Genomic DNA, 18,879 nt, shown 5'->3' on the forward strand with positions numbered 1-18,879 from the left:
TAAATTTTTAAGATTTAGAAAATATGTATAAAGAAGAAAGTATTTTAAGATGTGATCATTTTTATTTCTTTAGAAAAAATGAAAACATTAATTTGTTGTATTCAGTTTTTGACCGGTGTTTAAAAATATTTTCACAATTTTGAACAAACATTCTTTTTTATTTTTCTTTTCTTTAAAAATAAAAAAAAAACATTCAAAGCTAGTTCATGAGATTTCCACTTTCCACTCGTCTTTCATTTCATGGGTACTATTTTTAATTAGAGAATGTGGAAAATGAAATAAGGATTAGTTTGTGTGATTTATTACGAAGTGAAGTTATTTTTTTTAATTTTTTTTTCTTTTGCTAAACGAAGTGAAGTTAATGCGATTGGATTTGGTTTCCAAAGTTTGTAGGTCAACGGTAGTTAATGGCTCTGAATTGATGGTCCATTGACATTCATTAACCATAGGTAATTGGCTTATGAGTAAACAACACACTAAATATTTTTATATTTATATTATCTAATGAAATTATAACATGTGTAATAGTTATTATATACTCCGATCTCAAAATAATAATCATTCTAAACTATTTTATAAAGATAAAAATAATAATAAATAAAAAAAGATAATAATAATTTTATAAAATTAATCTTATATAATCATTAATTTTTTTATAAATTTTTTTGTTTATCATTAATATTATAAAAAATATAAATAAAAAATAATTAATATTATATTAAAAACTAAATGTCAATTATTTTAGAACATTTTTTTCTTTTACATAATAATTATAATAAGACACAAAGAACACAGGTGTTATATTTCATCAAAGGACTGCTATATTTGTTGTGTTTTTACCCAAAAATACTTGTAAAATAACTGTTGGTGTATAACACACATATATGCATTCATATCAGGAATTTGAAAATCATTAAATTTATAAATGTATATTTTATAAGAATTAAAAAATATTCATGTGTATTATCATTTTTGTTAACTTATTTAATTCTATTAGCACAATTGAAAAATTATTCAAACTAAATGTTAATCAATAGATTAAAAATATCATATCAGGAAATACAAGTTAAAATTAAATGGTACGTTTTTTATAATATTACATTAATGTTTTATATTGAACTATTAAATACAAAGTTAATGAACTTAATGTTTTAAAATAAATATATTCAATATTTGTATTGAATTAATCAGAGGTCAATACTTAATAATAAGAAATTGTAAAAGAGTATCCTGTTATGAAAAAGGGGAAATATGAATTAAAATACATAATATTTATTATATTAAAATATAAATTTATTAAATATTATTTTAATAAACAAAATAGTCAATAAAATATATTAAGTTAGTAATAAAATAATTTAGTATATTTCTTCATTATTTTTCTTATTAAATAATTAAATATCAAATGTTAAAATCACTCATCAAAATATTTATTTATTTAATAATAAAAATTATTAATAATTTTTTTTAGGCTCAAATAACCCTCTGATTCTTATAAAATAGTGTTTTTTTTATGTTCTTAAAGACTTTTTTTTTGTTTTTTCCTTTAAAGTTTAAAATTTTGATGATATAATTATGATGTTTACAATAGATTAACTAATCACATCATTAATGAATCTGGTAAGACAATAACATGTTTTTTTAATTTTTAGTAAATTATATTTTTAAATTTCTGATTAACTAGTCTAACATTATCTATTATTTTGAATACAGAAAATTTTAAAAGACAGTTCACCTAAAAGTTACCAAATAAAAATCTTTGAAGCAATACAATAAAAAAAAAACTTCCTATTTTATAAGGACTGATAGGTTATTTAAGTCTTATTTTTATTACTATTTTTTTTTTGAAAAGCAAAACACTTCATTAACTGAAAAAAAATACTAAATTAATGTATCATATTCATTGTTCTATTATTTAAAAAGTAGTATTTAATACATTTATATTTTGAATATAATTTTTTATCTTAATTAATAATTTTTCATTTTAATAAAAACAAATTCTTTCATAATATTTATTTCTAAATATTGACCTCCAATTAATTCAATAAAAAACATTTAATGCAATTTATTGTAAAACATTAAATACATCAACTTTGCATTTAACAATTCTATATAAAAATATATACTAATATAATATTATAAATAGAAATATAATTAAAAAATCATTAATGGTACTATAAATTTATAAGACATTTATAGCTTTGAAAAAGAATTTAATTTAAATATATGAATAATGTAAGCATTCAAGTATAAATTGAGACGTGAAAGAGGATTATTAAATTAGATCTACCTAACAAGTGTTCTTAACACTTGTTGATAAACTAAAAGAAAAAAATATCTATTAAAAATATTATAAAAAAATTATAACAACACAATTTTATGTATTTTAATAACTGTTTTATTCTTTTATTAATGTGCTAATGATATTCGTTACCATTTGTGAATTTTCCTATTAAATTAGTTATGGTTACTGTTAAGCTCGATAACTGAACCTATTATTTAATTGAATTTAACTTTTTGAGACAAAATTCCTGGTGTCCGGACACACCACACAACATTGTTTTCTTTCTTTTTGCATCGCTATTAGGGTTTCCAGAGTTGCACTTTCCCTTTCTTCCAATTCATGCGTTTTGTTTTGGATTCCCTCTCTCTATCTCGCCAAATCCCACCGAATCGTGCGACGCGGTATGACTATTTCGTTTCTCTTCACGTTTCTCCCATCAATGTATTCTGCACTTGCCATGCGGTTTTGGCAGTGACTTTTTTTTTTGAATCAGGATTTTCCTTCCCCTTTCTTTGCTTGTTGTGTCGTGTTTGGGTCGCAGCTCGAATTTAGTGGAACTAGAATGCTTGATTTGGGGTATTTTTGTTTTGAAAATGAAAATTAATGAATAATGTAATGTGTGATGTGTGCTCTGTTTTTGGTTTTTGGGTGGGAAAGTTGTTTTTTTTATCCTGTGGGAGAATAAAGAAGGAAACATGGTAGCTGCATCCTGGTTTATGATTCTTTGTGGTGTGATTGCTAATGAAGTAAGGATTTAGGGGAAAGTTTTCATAGGAAGAAAGAAATGCAGTTATAAATTATAATCTTAGCTGAGTGATTTATTATTGTTTTATGAGAAAGGTTTGTGATTTTCATGTGGGCTTGTAGCTTGATTGTTGGTTAGCATGATGTATTTTCGCTTGTGTTTTTAATCAAGTGTATTTAGTTGTCTCCATTTACTGCAGGAGGTCCTTTTTTTTTTCCCACCTTGTTGAGTGGATTGTGGATCCCTTGAATTGAATATGAAAAACTCCATCTGTGGTAACCTGCATGGTTTCAACTTGTGCATTTGTGTTATTAATCCTTATTGCGTCGATACTTGTACTTATAGCTTATGGCTTGTGGAGTGAGCTGCTCAATGAGGCTTTTATTTGCAAATATCTAGTTTTGGTTATTGATGAGAATTCTAATGCTAGTTTCATTCAGCCAAATGCCAATTTTGAGCGTACTATTATGGTTAAGCCTTTAGTATATGCTGTTGTTAAATGTTAAGAGTTTTGCTTTTCCCAATTTGCCTTAGCTAGATTGGAACGATATCTAGAATTATATTGGAAGTTTGAGTATGACATTTCATTAATGTACTTTTAATATTAGAATCAGCTGAAAATAATAAAATTTATCGTGGATTACATTCAGTAAAATGGTAACTAGGGTTTCAGTTCATTCATTGAGGAGTATGTACTATGTGGTGAGTACTTGTGTGGTAGCCACAGAAAATTCCACTTTACATGTATTAGTTGGACTGAGGAAAGGTGGAGTTTGTATGATTGTATCCAAAAATATGTATTTCTTTAGATTAAAATGATTGAGTTCTGCCTGTAAGTTTTCTTAACGATTTGACACTGTAAATTTTTGCATTACTAAGATATCTTTCCTTGCTTTGCTGTATTATGAGTTTCTTATGAGTTCATCCTCATTTCCATTTCTATACTTGGTCTATACTTTATCAAAAAGCACTATTTAGACAAGTTAATATTTTCAAAGATTTTTGGATAAATAAAAACTCTGGATATCAAAATCCATTGACTCAGCTCCTAAACTCGTGTTTGTAATAATTTATTCTGTGAAATTATTTTTCCATGCATGCTTGAACATCGTAAATTTCTTTTTACCTTTGGGGGGGTAGTTATCTGAGGTGGGATTTGCCAATGACCAGGCAGGCATTTGACGATTTATGTTAAAGAGTCAATTATAAAGAATATGACAAAGGTGCTGCATATGGAACTTCTTTTTGGTTGATGGTTGCTACTTGCAAGTACAGAGGTACATGATATAGAGACAAATTCATAACTTTTCCGAATTAAATGCACTTTACCACTTAGCTAGTTCTCATTACTAAAGTTTTAGGGCTGAATGGCTGATCAAGTTTGGCATGTGAGTGACCTTACCTTGTGCCCTGTGTCTTTATTATCATTGATGGAGGGTGAAATAAGCACATTAGAAAAGTTTTGCTGGTTAGGTCCTTATTACATAGTTCAACATGCAATTCATTCTGGGAGAATGGAGCTTGCTAACCTTATACAATAAGTGCTTTGAGAAGGGTGAGTCAGTTTAGAAGATTTATGCTGAGGATATGATTATGGATTATGACTAAAACCTGCATTCACTTTGTTCCGTGTTAAAACTGAAGAAAACAATAGTTCAGTTTACTACTAGGATTGCAATTACGGGACGACTTTTAATTTGATATTTTGTCCATAAAACACTGGTTGTCTATCTTGATGTTGATCTTACCATTTGCACTAATCCACTGTGTTAGTAAAACACTAGCATTCTCCCCTGCACACAGGCCTTTTGACTATGTGAGAACAGATGATTCATTTTGTTGTTTGAGTCAGTTCTAATTTTGTTGCAGATTTGATCTGTGTGTGTGTGTGTGTATGTAGTGTCATGTTTGCAAATGTTGCCTCCTTAGATTAACCAATAAACTTGCATCAAGTTTATATGCATTAAAGACCAAGCTACTCTTTCTTCAGGTATATTGGAATCTCACTTGGGTTCTAATTGATGCATTCACACCATTAGCGGCTGGGCTCCAATTCTCCAAGATGAGCAATTCTCACTCTGAAAATCATGTAAGTGATTTATTCTTTATAATTTCATCAATTACTTGTTAGTAGTCGCCTAGTTGGTCTAAGAGATACAATCTACCTGCAGGATGAAGCTACTGTGGTGGGATTTGAAGTTCCAAAATCTCCTGATTCCAGTTACAATAATGTCTACCCTGGAAATGAAGATGAGGCAAGGGATCCACCTATGGTCCCTTCACATTTGCAACACACTTTGCTCAATTATCCTGCTAATAGAGACACTGCAGGAACTGTTCCATTGCCTAAGAATGTGATTCTAAATCATCTTTACATCGAGAATAGAGAGTCACCAAGATCTGTGGTGGCGTTGGGATTCACTCATCGTTTCCGCTCTAAATATGTTACGGTCGTGCTTTACAAACCAGTCCAAAGAAGGGGAAATACAAGCATTTAGTGTGCATATTAAAAACCTTGATCACCGATGGTTTGTAATGATTTGTTGTAGACTCGATATTCCAATTACTGGAGATGATATTTTAATGAATTCTAGATTGTTTCTTGGTAACTTAGCTGTATATTTATTTGTAAATTCGTTTTAACGTTATGTGGCACAAGGTTATAAACCATTTTTATTTGTTGAGTTTTGGGTAGTGGTTCAATGGATAGGATGATAATGTGGGGATTTAAAATGACTTACCAACATATATTTTTTAAATTCAAGTAAAAATTTATTGAAAAAATATTACATTTTTATATTTTTTGATAAATTTTTTTAGTGAAATGCAATTATTTTTAATTTTTAAAATTAGTGCTAATACTTGATATTAGCAAAATTAATGAAACTAAAGCTTTAGAAGTGAACCAATGAAAAAATGTTTGAAAATCACTTATTTTCAAACTATGAAGTCTGAAATGCAAAGTTTTGCAAATATTATAATCAACAATAAATAACTTGTCAGAGCAATTCAAAATATATTATTGCATAAAAAAAAGCAAATCAAATTTTATTCAAGAAGATATGTTCTTCAATAACTTCAACTGGATTTTTCTCAGAATCGGAGTGGAATGTCGAATTCCCAATTGCCCATAATGTGCTGTCCCGATATCCATTAGCTTATTGGTCGTGTTCATTGTGTTTTTAAAGCACCTTAGAAATTAGGATAAGATTAAACATTCATTATTTCTAAATCATTTCCCTTCCATTAAATTGCTTTGAAAAAGAGCAATTTTATTATTGGAAATTTTTTGAGAGCGCATTTTAAAATTATAGGAGAAGAAATTTTTTTCAACTCAATAAAAGTCTCTGTCTTTTTACTTTTTTAACCTGCCTTAAATATTTTTTTTCCCATTAAAACTCTGTCTTTTTACTTTTTTAACCTGGCTTAAATATTTTTTTCCCCATTTTCATAGATCAAAATAAAAAGTGAGTTAATGATTACATAATTACTTAAAAAAATCATGTATATTTATTTTTTAATTTTAACTACTTAAACATAATTTAATAATTCATATTTTCTAAACAAACTATAGTTAATACTTGTTATGATATACTCCATACATGAAATAAAATATTTTTATACAAGAATTAAATTAAAAATAAATATCAACTGCAAGTAAAAAATATCCTTAAAAATGTAATAAGCACATCTCCTTTAAAAAAGTAGTAGTACGGAAAAGGTCTACGCTTATTTTTGTGTACCAACCAACAAATTAATCACAGCCACAACCTAGGTATAGACTATAGTATTATAGTTTTGGTCTTGAATAATTGAAACAACTTTAGGAGCTCCTGAAAGGGTGGGTTGGGTTATGTACGGTATGGTTTCTGTCGCCATCAATTGCCGCAACTTTGAAATTACAAAAGCCAAGAGAGAGGGAGACAATCTACTCTTTGGTTTATCGTTTAGAGGAATGTTAGCAACTTTGAAATTACAAAAGCAAAGAGGGAGCGAATGCTTTCTTTTCTTCTTTCTATAACCGACCCAAAATTATTAAAAATCATCAATTATATTAGAAGTTTATTTTTAAAATAGAAAAGAAAATAATTAAATAAGAAATAAAATCTATCAAATTTGATAATTTTGATCAATTTCAATGAGTCTTAAAAAATGTTGGAAAAAAACACCCTTTTCCTGATTTTCATTTCAAAAGAAACACATGTGTTGGTGGCTTTTTGACCACAATAGTATAGAGATATAAAAAAGTAAGCTTAGTCAATAACATATGGGAAAAACTATTCATTTATTATTTATAGTTATACAAATTTTACTTTTTTAGTCTTTATATTTAAAAATTATCTTTTTTAGTTTCTGTAGAAATACTTTTGAATTCTTTTACTCTCTATTTTACAAAATGACAAGAACTAAAGTAAAATTTGTATAAGAATAAAGGCACCAAAAGAAATCTAAAATGTTGTACATAGTCTAAAATGAGTAATTTTTAACCATAGAGATTAAAAGGTAAAATTTGTGTATCTATAAGAACCAAATGATTATTATGGGTGTCAAAGTTGTTGTCTTGAGTATTTAACAAAGGTGTATATTTATGACTCAAATCTGACACTTTTGATTAAGTCGGAATAATTTTACATTAGTTAATCACGAGCTCGATGATAGTTTTTTTGGCAAGTATGTTTTTAATCTCTTATATTTAGGGTTTGTCTTTTTTACTCTCCTAAATTAAAATTTGCATTTTGTAGTCTTTTAAATTTTGTGAATTTTTTTTGTCGTGCCATATATTATGCACTTAAACCTCCAAATATCAGTTAGGAGAGAGACTAAAAAAACATACCCCAAATTCAAGAAACTAAACATGTATTTAAGCATTTTCAAAATTATATTATTAGATAGGAGCTGTTTGTGACGTAGAAGTGAGTTTGCAATAGTTATGAAAATTAGGTTATTTTGAAAATTAATTATATATAATCAATTATTATCAGAAATAACTTTTTTGTTACATAAAAAATTCGATGAATTGAGTCCGGATAACTTATAAGAGTCATTACAAAGTTGAAGGTAAAAAAAAAAACACTCAAAAAATTAAAGTTTTGGTTTAGAATTTTTTTGATGAAAAACGATTTTAAGATATTAATTTTCAAATATTTTTTTCTATAAAAATAGTTTAAATGTTATTTTTCAAAGCGAGTGAGAAATTGGGGCACTGGACATAAATATATAAAAATAAGGAAACAAAATATAAAAATTTAATATATTTACATGTAAATTTCTTAAAGTGAAATGATGCATTGTATACCTTTATTGCTATATGGCTTTACCTCTAATTCACAACACATGTTGAATTAAATTTGTGAGGAAAGAATTTGAATTCGTTTCTTGCATAACACATTCTCTCGGAGAGGGTGAAAATCTGGTTTGAACTCATCTCACTTCAAAACTGAAATGGGTCTGTATTTAAAAGAATATATGAACGAACGATTTTTCGTATATGTCAAAGCCAATATTATTGATTGATTGACTTGCAACTTTGCTTAGGCCCAAATTATGTTCAAACCCGAAAGTTGTTATCAGAGGAACAAACGTTTGCTCTACCACTTGCCAACTATCTGGATTACGTCAGTGAAGCATATTTGTTTAGTTTTTGAATATGAATTATCAAATTTGGTCAAATGTTGTCACACTTGGAAGCAGAAGTGAAAATATATACGTGCACCAAAATAAATAAATCCCAGTGTTTTGTCTCCGTCAAAAATTCATCTTTTTTTATTTTTTATTAATTTGCTTCCATTAATAAGTAAGTTCTAACAGTTTGAATGAAGTTTTCTATTATATTATGTAATTATTGAATTTGTCTTTTCTAAGATAAGGAATTTATTTTATAAAAGGAATATGTTATATAAGTAAACAAAGACAATCAGAGGATATATAAGTTTGAATTAAATAAATTTATATGGTATTTAATTATTTATGTGCATGGTTTTTTAATCTCAATTTTTAATATTTGAATCAATGACATTTTTACTTCTTTTGCAATAGATATCTTTTCTTTAAAAAATACAAACAAATCTCGTCATTATTAATAAAGAGAGTAATTAAGAAAATAATTTCTTTTACTATTTCTTAATATTTAAAAAGAAATATCATTTGATAATTATATACTTTTTTCTCATTTTTTAATCTGCTTTTTTTGCCTCAAGTTATTTCTCAATTTACAGTTAAAGATTAATATTTTAGGAGTATAAAGATTATTGGAGTGAATTTTTTTTTTCTAAAGAAAAGAACTTTTTTTCTTACATTAGTTACATATAGTAAGGAATTACATTACTCATCATTCCTACATTCCTACACTTTTCTTTCTTTCTCTCTCAAGTGTCTAATACTAGTAGCACATGAGTGTTCGTGCATCTTTATCCATGTAATAAATATATTATTGGAAAAAAGAGAGATAAAGAAAAAATGATACTCTTTTCATTTTTAATATTATAAGAATTTTTTAACTAATTTATGTCTATTAAAAAAATTAATCTAGTTAATCATATTAAATTTGTCAATTAATTGTGTTATTATTTTAAATTTATCTTTTTCTTATTTCTTTATCCACTTAATTATTTCTTATTAATGTTTGAAGAGAGAATAATTAAATAAGCTAGAGTATGTAGGAAAAAAATAATTAATGTATCTGAAAATTTAAAAAAAAATCTTATATTTCAAGCATTTTTCTTTAGGTGAATCCAAATATTCTTTGATCAAAAGGGGCAAGACAAATCTCTCAAAACACTAAAATCTATTTGAAGATTAACTTTTTTTCAACAAATATTATTTAATACGTATGCCTAATGTAAGACTATGTGTATCCACAAAACATGTACCAAACATAATTTTTCCATATGTAGCATAAGACATTCTAATGAGATAATAGTAAATAGAGAAGTGCTAATACACTCTTTTTAATACATATAATCTATTAAAATTTGAAATTTTCAATAAATTTAATCTAATGGTAGATAATGTGTTCAAAGGAACGCTTGATAACATTTCTCGTGATAAATACGTATTTATGAGACTATTTAGTTATGATCATCCATGTCAATTAATTTCCAACCCAAAGTAATGATCATGTGCCAAGTTGCCACCCATAATTTATCTCAAAATTAATGAAACCCAAATAAAGGCGTTGAATAATACCACCATACAAAAGTGTGTTATTTAGCAGCATATGTAACTAGGCATATATCTATCTGTATATATGAGAGTTGATTATGTGTCACATATGAACCTTTGAGACATACCATGGGTTCTTTTTGGCATACGCGGCGAAATGGATTACGTCAAATACAGCTTTTGTTTAATGCTTAAAGCTTTGGCAGCCGATGGAAATTTCATTGGCATTGTCAACGCCTTCCCCTACTATAAGTACAATCACACTCCTTGTCTCTCCCTCACAACACTAGGCCTTCAATTTGGTTTTGTTTCATCAGTTTTCCAGATACAGCACATTGATTGTTAAGGCGAAATGGCTGATATTGAGGGTTCTCCAGGAAGCTCCATGCATGGAGTAACTGGAAGGGAACAAGACCTTCATAGCCTCAGTGGCTTCCCCTGTGGTCCCTACTGACACCACAGCAAATTTCGCTTTGCCAGTTGATTCTGAGCACAAGTCGAAAGTTTTCAAGCTGTTTTCCATGGCAAACCCTCACATGAGAACCTTCCACTTGTCCTGGATATCGTTCTTCACATGTTTCGTCTCGACCTTCGCGGCGGCACCCCTTGTCCCCATCATTAGGGACAACCTCAACCTCACCAAAAGCGACATCGGGAATGCCGGGGTTGCTTCAGTCTCCGGCAGCCTCTTCTCCAGGCTCACAATGGGTGCGGTATGTGACCTACTTGGGCCTCGCTATGGCTGTGCCTTCCTTATCACGCTTTCTGCACCAACCGTGTTCTGCATGTCTTTTGTGAATGATGCTGCTGGTTACATAACAGTGAGGTTCATGATAGGGTTCTCCTTGGCCACTTTTGTTTCATGGCAGTACTGGATGAGTACTATGTTTAATAGTAAGATTATAGGGCTTGTGAAGGGACTGCTGCAGGGTGGGGGAACATGGGTGGTGGGGCCACTCAGCTCATAATGCCTTTGGTTTATGAGTTGATTAGAAGGGCTGGGGCTACTCCCTTCACTGCTTGGAGGATTGCCTTCTTCATCCCAGGTTGGATGCCTGTGGTCATGGGGATCATGGTCCTAACCCTAGGCCTAGATTTACCTGATGGCAACCTTGGTGCCTTGCAGAAGAAGGGTAATGTTGCCAAAGACAAATTCTCCAAGGTTAGACTCTTTCTTCTCTATATGTTTGAGGACACAATCAATATATATGTTGAATTACTTGAGATGTATTTGGCTTGTGAAAATGTTTTCAGAAATCATTTCTTATTTTTATAAATAATTATGAAATTATTACATTGTTTTTTCTTATTTCTTTTTTCAAATATTTATAAAAAAAAGTCTTATTTTCATTTTTTTTGTTGTATTAAATATTTAAAAAATATAAACGAAATAAAAAAATCATGTAATATTTTTTTATCATGAATTATGAAATAGATAATGAAAACACAAGAAATGCTCCTTACTTGTTTACCAGGATCGTAAAAAATTGAATCAGGCAAAAGTAGGGAAAATTTTTGGGAAGAAAAAAAAAATCAATCAATTAACTCATCAACCAATTTGGTTTCATTTTGGGTGTTTAGGTGTTATGGTATGCCATAACAAATTAAAGGACATGGATTTTTGCCCTCCTCTGTGGGTACTCTATGGGAGTTGAATTAACCACTGACAATGTCATTGCTGAGTATTTCTATGACAGGTTAGTTCAGTTCATCATTGAGGTCAAGCCTAAAGGCCCCATGCTTAATTTATGTACACATGTGATAATATGATCTCCCTCACAAAGCAACTGGGAATACAATAACAAACTTATTACTTTCCCATGTATTAATTACCTCTATGAGGCACCATATAATTAATGAATAAATAATACATGCATGTACAGAGGACATGTATAGGTAATATACATTCAATTATAAATTATTATGATGAGTTTGATAATTTTATAATAACTACCTTAGAAGATGATTTCTAATTGGTTAATAATGTTAAAAAAATATAGACTACAGTGCATACCTGTTAAACTCGTGTTTAATTACTTAATTTGATATGAAACAGATTTAATCTCAAGCTACACACTGCTGGAATCATTGCTGCTTCATTTGGAATGGCAAATATATATCCTTGCTCGCCCCTTTGGTGGATGGACTTCTGATGTTGCAGCAAGGTTGTTTGGCATGAGGGGCAGGCTTTGGAACCTATGGATCCTCCAAACCTTAGGAGGGGCTTTCTGCATATGGCTTGGACGTGCCAATTCCCTTCCCATTGCAGTCTTGCCCATGATCCTCTTCTCTATTGGTGCTCAAGCTGCATGTGGTGCAACTTCTGGCATCATTCCCTTCATCTCAAGACGTTCTCTTGGGATCATATCAGGCCTAACTGGTGCAGGTGGAAACTTTGGGTCTGGTTTGACCCAATTGGTCTTCTTCTCAACCTCAAAGTTTTCTACTTCCACTGGTCTCTCCCTTATGGGTATCATGATTGTGTGTTGCACTCTTCCTGTGACTCTTGTTCACTTCCCTCAGTGGGGTAGCATGTTCCTCCCTCCTTCAAAGGATATCAACATGTCCACTGAGGAATACTATTACACCGCTGAGTGAAACGAGGAAGAGAAGCAAAAAGGGTTGCACCAGAATAGTCTCAAGTTTGCTGAGAATAGCCGTTCAGAGAGAGGTAAGCGTGTGGCCTCAGCAACAACACCACCAAACACAACTCCTACCCATGTGTAGCTTCTCCACTTTGCACTCATTCACGTGCCTTCAGCGCATTTATAACCGTTGGATGAAGATAGGACAATTGAATTTGATCAGACGCGATAAAATAAGAGTTGTCTGATCTTTCATCAAACAGTTTTAAATTGCTGAATATGTTGAAAGGTGAATGGAGGGATTGGGAAATCCAGATCCCGTGTTTTAAAGGCTATAAGGTATAACTACTGCAGTAGAAAATACCACCAATAATGAAGAACGGCCAAAAAGGAATCTCAGATTGAATAGGTTACTTTTTTTTTTTTTAACAAAAGAAATGTTGAAATAGTAATGATTCTTGTGCTTTAGAATTTTGGTGTAATGTTTACACCAATTCCTATGTAGGGTTTGCTCTATTTTTCTATACAGGGACTTTGCGTATACGTGGGCCATATATATGCAAGAATCAGTTATAATTATGCAAAAAAAGTGATGTAAAAAATAATAATGTACTGTGTTTTGAATTTTGGTGAGATGATATATTTACTCATCTTATAATATGTACACATTGAATATTCTGGCTTCAGGATGGGGAGTTGTTAATTAGCTGGTGAATGATATCACTAATTCACTATCAATAATACGTCAACGCAGATCTCGATGGTGGGAATTCTTGTTTAAGTTGTGATGACGTTTGATTAGTGGAATGGAATCAATAATTAAATTGATATATTAATTCCTCAACTCAATAATTGTAGATTTGTTTAAGATAAGTTGCATATTCTGACTAACACAATGTGATGCCAATAATTTAACATTCACTTGGCTTGGGTTCCGTTCCGTGTGAACTGAGAAATGTTGCAGACGTTGCATTGCCCCTTTTTCAAATTTTATTTTTGCTTAAATGGGTTACGGGCTTACGTTTGCTTTAGAATAAAAACGGTAACCACTATCTGTCGTATACTATATATATGTTACTTCCTGTTTCTCTCAATTCTTTCTTTCCAAGTTCTTCGGATGGAAAATGCTAATGTTAGTATTTGACAACGTCAAGAGAAAGACAAAGTACAAGTATGATATATGTTTGTGAGCTATTGTCGGTTTTTGGGTACGCAGATTGACTAGTATTATTTCTCATTCCAATAGTGAAGACAAGCATAAGAAGCACAGAAAAAAGCTAACAAATCGAAACAATTTGTTATTGAAATAAAATCTGAAGCATCTGATCTTTATCTAATGGTTCTGATTTGCTGACTCTGAGAATGCATAGAAAAATTGGCCGGGGAAAATTTTGATCCGAGGACAGAGTGAGGTGTCTGCTCCCTAAAATTTTGGTGCTCAAGTTTTGAACAGTATACTATGCTTCTGTGCTTTAGCCGTTTGCTGCTTTTGCTATTTGTATCCATTCTTGTTAGGTACATACGTATGTTCATATCGATTTCATGATATCCATAACAAGGGGCTCTAGGCCCATAAGAAATAAAATTAACAGATTGAAAGATTTTATTGGATTTTTTGTGTGTGTATAATGGTGACATTGAAATTAGAACATATCCCTTCCACTGGGCCGAGTAGGTCGCAAGATTTTAATTATCTAATACTTTTTTATTTTGCATTTTCCTTTTATTCCCTAAAGATAGATGATGACACTTGTAAGTTTATTATTAATTTAGGTTAGTAAGCTATAAATTATTTAAGGTACTGTTCCTATGTAATTGAGATAAGAAGAAATTAATCATCTCAGCATTCCCCATTTAGCTTCTTCCTTGTCTAGTTTTGTTAATTTTCAAGTAGCTTAGCTTTTAGCACTCTAACAATTCATGCTGCTCGAGTGTTCCTAAACACTATCAATACTAGGTTGTGCTTTACTTCAATGTAATTATTTGTGGTCTATGTTCATTATGATAATCGAAAAGGGAAAAATCTAGGAATGTCAAGAAAAATAAACTCAAGAATATAAAAGGAAACTCAACTTCAATCACCATTCTTCATATAAGGAAAAGATACTAGCAAAACCAAGGTACGGACATAACCTGAATGTTTAAAAGAAGTTAGCAATTAACATGTGATCAGGGTGTTATCCAACAATTTGCATGGGGAGCATATGGAGTGTGCAAGTTAGTGCAAATTCCAATACTTTTTGTGTATTGACAGTAAACTCAAATCCTATTCTATCAAGACCCTACTGGGTCGATTTAAACTCAACATCTGTCTAGTGCTGCAAATGCAACAAATGCATACTATACACTGCCATTGAATTACATACATATACAATTTTGCTTTATGCAGAATAAATTAAGGAAAACAAGTGAATGTGAACCACTCATCAGCTTGAGTTCATTATGTTGCCTCATTCTGAACCGGGATTTAAACAAGAGCATGTGAAATGCTGAGGAACTAACTGTCTTTTGAACTGGGTAGACAACACGTAATGCTAAACTAGTAACTTAGCTTTCCACTGCCACCACAGGTTGAACAGGATCGACCAGAAGAGCACTTTGTGCAATAGCTCCACTTCTTTGGAAGCCTGGTACAAGTAATTGAGTTGAATGGCTAAACTAAAAAATTAAAGAGAAAATAGGTTGTGCACCGACAGTGTAAAACAATTTTACATCATCATTCAATCACAACTCATCATATATGGTAAGTTTGTTGACTTTTATGATAATTACCCTAAGAGTCATTTCTACGGTGATTTGTGATTGAATGACAATGCAAAGCAGTGCATGATCATTAAACTCAAAATTAAACTAAAGGAAAAGAGAGGTAAGAAAATAGTACCCTGCCGTGAATCGGGTGGCCATATTCTTAGCTTGCACTCTTGCCTTCTCAGCACTTTCATCAGAACGTTTCCTAAGAACGAATCCTTCACCTTTGCATTCAGAACATATACCAGAACCTCCACAATCTTCACATACTTTGAATTGAATCTTTAATTTCAAAAGAAGAGCTTAATTTAGAAAAACAGTTCCTAAAAACGAAGTGGGTAGCATAAACCAACTTGGAGAATGCAATTACCAAGTTGTCAAGTGACACGAAATATCCACACTAATAATTTTAATTTTTCCAAGAATTTTGTTTAGTAAAACAGAATTAGTAATGTCACATAAGCAATGTGAACTCTAGTAGTTTAATGTATCACTCTACAATTACAACTACAAGTGAACAACCATTGAGCACTTGAATAATAGAAGCATTCCAAAGATTTTCATGTTCTTGTTTGGAAAAACAAGGTGGCTTGTAAGCACAATTAGTTATTTTATTGAAACAAACAATAAAGATAAGTTACTGACCTGTGTTGACTCAGAAGTTTTGGATCTCTTTACAAGAAGAGTAGCTGCTGCACCAACAACAGTTACAGCTACTGCCATTGAAGCTGCAGTCTCAGCCAGTGCAAAAGAAACGGTGGATAATCTCCTTCTTTGCAATTGCAACTTCACATCTATTCAAGGAATAAAATGAGACTAGCAAATATAGCTTTCCCTTTGAACTTTACATCATCAACAGTCAGGTAGCCATAAGTTTTCATTATCATCTCCCATTGAAGAAGAGATGGAAGAGCCACTTTCAAAGGATCACAATAAGCATTTTTTATTTTTTATTTTACCTTTCAATAATGAATTACTATACCTAAGGAATTAATTATTCCAAAGAATTAAAAAGAAGGGAGAATTGAATTACAATGAAAAAGCATAGCAAGGGTAAAATTAGTTTCTTTTGAAACTCAAGATTGAGTTCTTTGTTTACATGGCATACTCTAGGTGTATTCCTAACAAGCATTAAGTTGTGCTTATTCTTGTTGTTCTATCTTAAACAAGTATGAAATTGTGTTTATTAAATAATCAAACTCGGCCAAAACCAATTTAAGAACCCAGCTTCAACCAACCAGTATTAATTCTCGTAGCTGAATTTTGGATTCCCTTGAAACCAATATTCCTGTGATATGATAATGGTGAACGTGAACTACACGTTTAAACCTACCAGGAGTAGTACTACTCCTCCATGAGGATAGCAATGAATTAGCACCGAACAGAATAATATAACCGCTAAGTAAAAAAGCATATCTTCAATATACACAAAAATTAACTACTTGCTTCATGAAGTTTTTCAGTTACCACAAATAAATAAATGTAAATCAGAAAGTACAAGAAGGATTGATGACAGTAGTTGTTTTATTTGCGAAAAGAAGAAGAAGAAGAAGAAGAAGAAGAAGAAGAAATATCTTACTCTGAGAATGAGAGAAGCAGGGAAGGGAAACATCAACAGGGTGCTGCACACGAAGATCCATTCAGATAACTGTTCTGTTCTGTCCACCCAGTATTACTCTCTCTGCTGCTCCCTTATCACCTTCCCTTCAACTTCAAGCCTTTCTAAAAATAAAATTGTTCTAAATTAATAGCAAAGTATATAATATATTTTGTTAAATATTATTATTTTTATCTCTTCCCATCTAGTTATTCATCTCATTCTATATTTCTTTCCCTTTTTCATTTTAATCTCTTCATAGGATAGATATTTTTTTATATAATTATAGTTTCGATTATAATTTATAATAAATAAATATTTTTAAAAATATATAACATGATTTTAAAATCATCATAAATAATTTAAGTTATAATATAATATTATTTTAAATTGAAATGAATAGATAATTAATAAAATCAAATATATAAATTAAATAAAAAAGGAGTAATATGATATGTTTGAGAGATAAATTATATATTTGGCTAGTTATGAAGAATGTGTGTGAAATACACTTCCTTAAAATTAAAGAAAAATAAAAGAGAGAAATTATTGAGAACTTTTAATTGAAAAAGTGAGGAGCGTGAAAACTTCATAATCTATAATATAAAAGTAAATTTATCTTCCGGAAATAATTTCTCTTAGTAGAGAGAATAGTGGCCAAACATAATTTAAAATAATACCTTTTTTGTTCTTTTAATTCGATCATAAATAAAATAAAGCATATTAAGGAAGTATCACTACAAACGCTTTATGTATATAAAAAACAAAGGGGTAGCGTTTGTTGCACAAAAATACCTCGCAAGAATTAACATGAGTGATAAGACAATAGTTGATGCCAAAGAAATACGGGAAAGAGAGTGAAAGATAAACTGTGTTCATTATATTTATGTGATACATGTGACACAAATTGTGTCGTATTTAGTTCACCAAAAAAAAAAAGTTTTTGATTACATAATTATAATCATAATTAATAAATAATTAAATTATAAATAAATATTATCATGCGTGAAGCTAACATTCAATGTCGGGAAGGAGGTAACCATGTAAACAAAAAATTGTTCCAAAAATATATACACATAAATTTCTATATAAAATCTTGATAATATGATAACTATATAAAAGTTTAATCACTCATTTGGTCTTTATAATTTTATTATTTATATTTTTTAGTTTTTATAGTTTTAAAATAATTTTTTTAATTTTTATGATTTAAATTTTAATTCTCTTTTAGTCCGTGTAATTTGAAAGTAGTTTTTTTAATTATTATAATTTATATTTTAATTTTCTTTTAATTTATATAGTTTGAAAGTAAAATAATATTATCTGTTATAATTAATTACAAAAATATTAACAAGTAATTAGTAATTAATTTATCACAAGATAATTTATAATAAAAAATAATTTATAATTAATTTATAATCAATTATTTTTATAGTAAGAATTAAAAGATAATTAAAATACAAATGATAAGAACTAAAAAGATCATATTTAAATTAGACTAAAAGAGAATTAAAATATAAATTATAACTTTTAAATAATAAAAACTAAAAAAAAATTAAAATATAAACTATAAAAATAAAAAAAATTATTTTAAACTAAAACATACGAATCGTGAAATTATCAGTAATTTACCCTTATATAAATCATCTGTATGAAACATCTTTCTTGCATATTATGTAAATCCTCTATAATTGAATTTATACTAAACTTTTCACTAATTTGTCTTTCAATGGGCGTTTAAACATTTCTAGAGTGCCAA

At 29.7% G+C, this 18,879-nt stretch overlaps 2 protein-coding genes and 1 pseudogene across 3 annotated transcripts; 2 read left to right on the forward strand and 1 right to left on the reverse strand.

Annotated features, from left to right (window-relative positions):
- Positions 1 to 2,510: 2,510 nt before the first annotated feature.
- Positions 2,511 to 5,638, forward strand: LOC102661902 (SNF1-related protein kinase regulatory subunit beta-3). Of its 2 annotated transcripts, XM_006592213.4 has the most exons (4): positions 2,519 to 2,685; positions 4,200 to 4,306; positions 5,020 to 5,118; positions 5,201 to 5,638. In XM_006592213.4, exons 3-4 carry the CDS (start codon positions 5,092 to 5,094, stop codon positions 5,525 to 5,527), a joined length of 354 nt encoding a protein of 117 aa, XP_006592276.1. In that variant the 5' UTR covers positions 2,519 to 2,685; positions 4,200 to 4,306; positions 5,020 to 5,091; the 3' UTR covers positions 5,528 to 5,638. The 2 variants fall into 2 exon arrangements, with proteins under 2 accessions (XP_006592275.1, XP_006592276.1); XM_006592212.4 differs by lacking the exon at positions 4,200 to 4,306 and having other exon boundaries at positions 2,511 to 2,685.
- A 4,904-nt stretch (positions 5,639 to 10,542) lies between these two features.
- On the forward strand, positions 10,543 to 13,448 carry LOC100778130 (high affinity nitrate transporter 2.4-like; annotated as a pseudogene).
- Positions 13,449 to 14,993: 1,545 nt separating this feature from the next.
- On the reverse strand, positions 14,994 to 17,261 carry LOC100778669 (uncharacterized). Its single transcript, XM_003539734.4, has 4 exons — positions 17,103 to 17,261; positions 16,169 to 16,317; positions 15,657 to 15,805; positions 14,994 to 15,402 (listed from the first exon to the last, which is right to left on the reverse strand). The coding sequence occupies exons 1-4, from the start codon at positions 17,161 to 17,163 to the stop codon at positions 15,315 to 15,317; spliced, it is 447 nt and encodes a 148-aa protein (XP_003539782.1). The 5' UTR covers positions 17,164 to 17,261; the 3' UTR covers positions 14,994 to 15,314.
- Between the last annotated feature and the right edge of the window lie 1,618 nt (positions 17,262 to 18,879).

The sequence above is a fragment of the Glycine max genome, chromosome 12 (assembly GCF_000004515.6).
Source record: "Glycine max cultivar Williams 82 chromosome 12, Glycine_max_v4.0, whole genome shotgun sequence".
Lineage (NCBI taxonomy): Eukaryota > Viridiplantae > Streptophyta > Magnoliopsida > Fabales > Fabaceae > Glycine > Glycine max.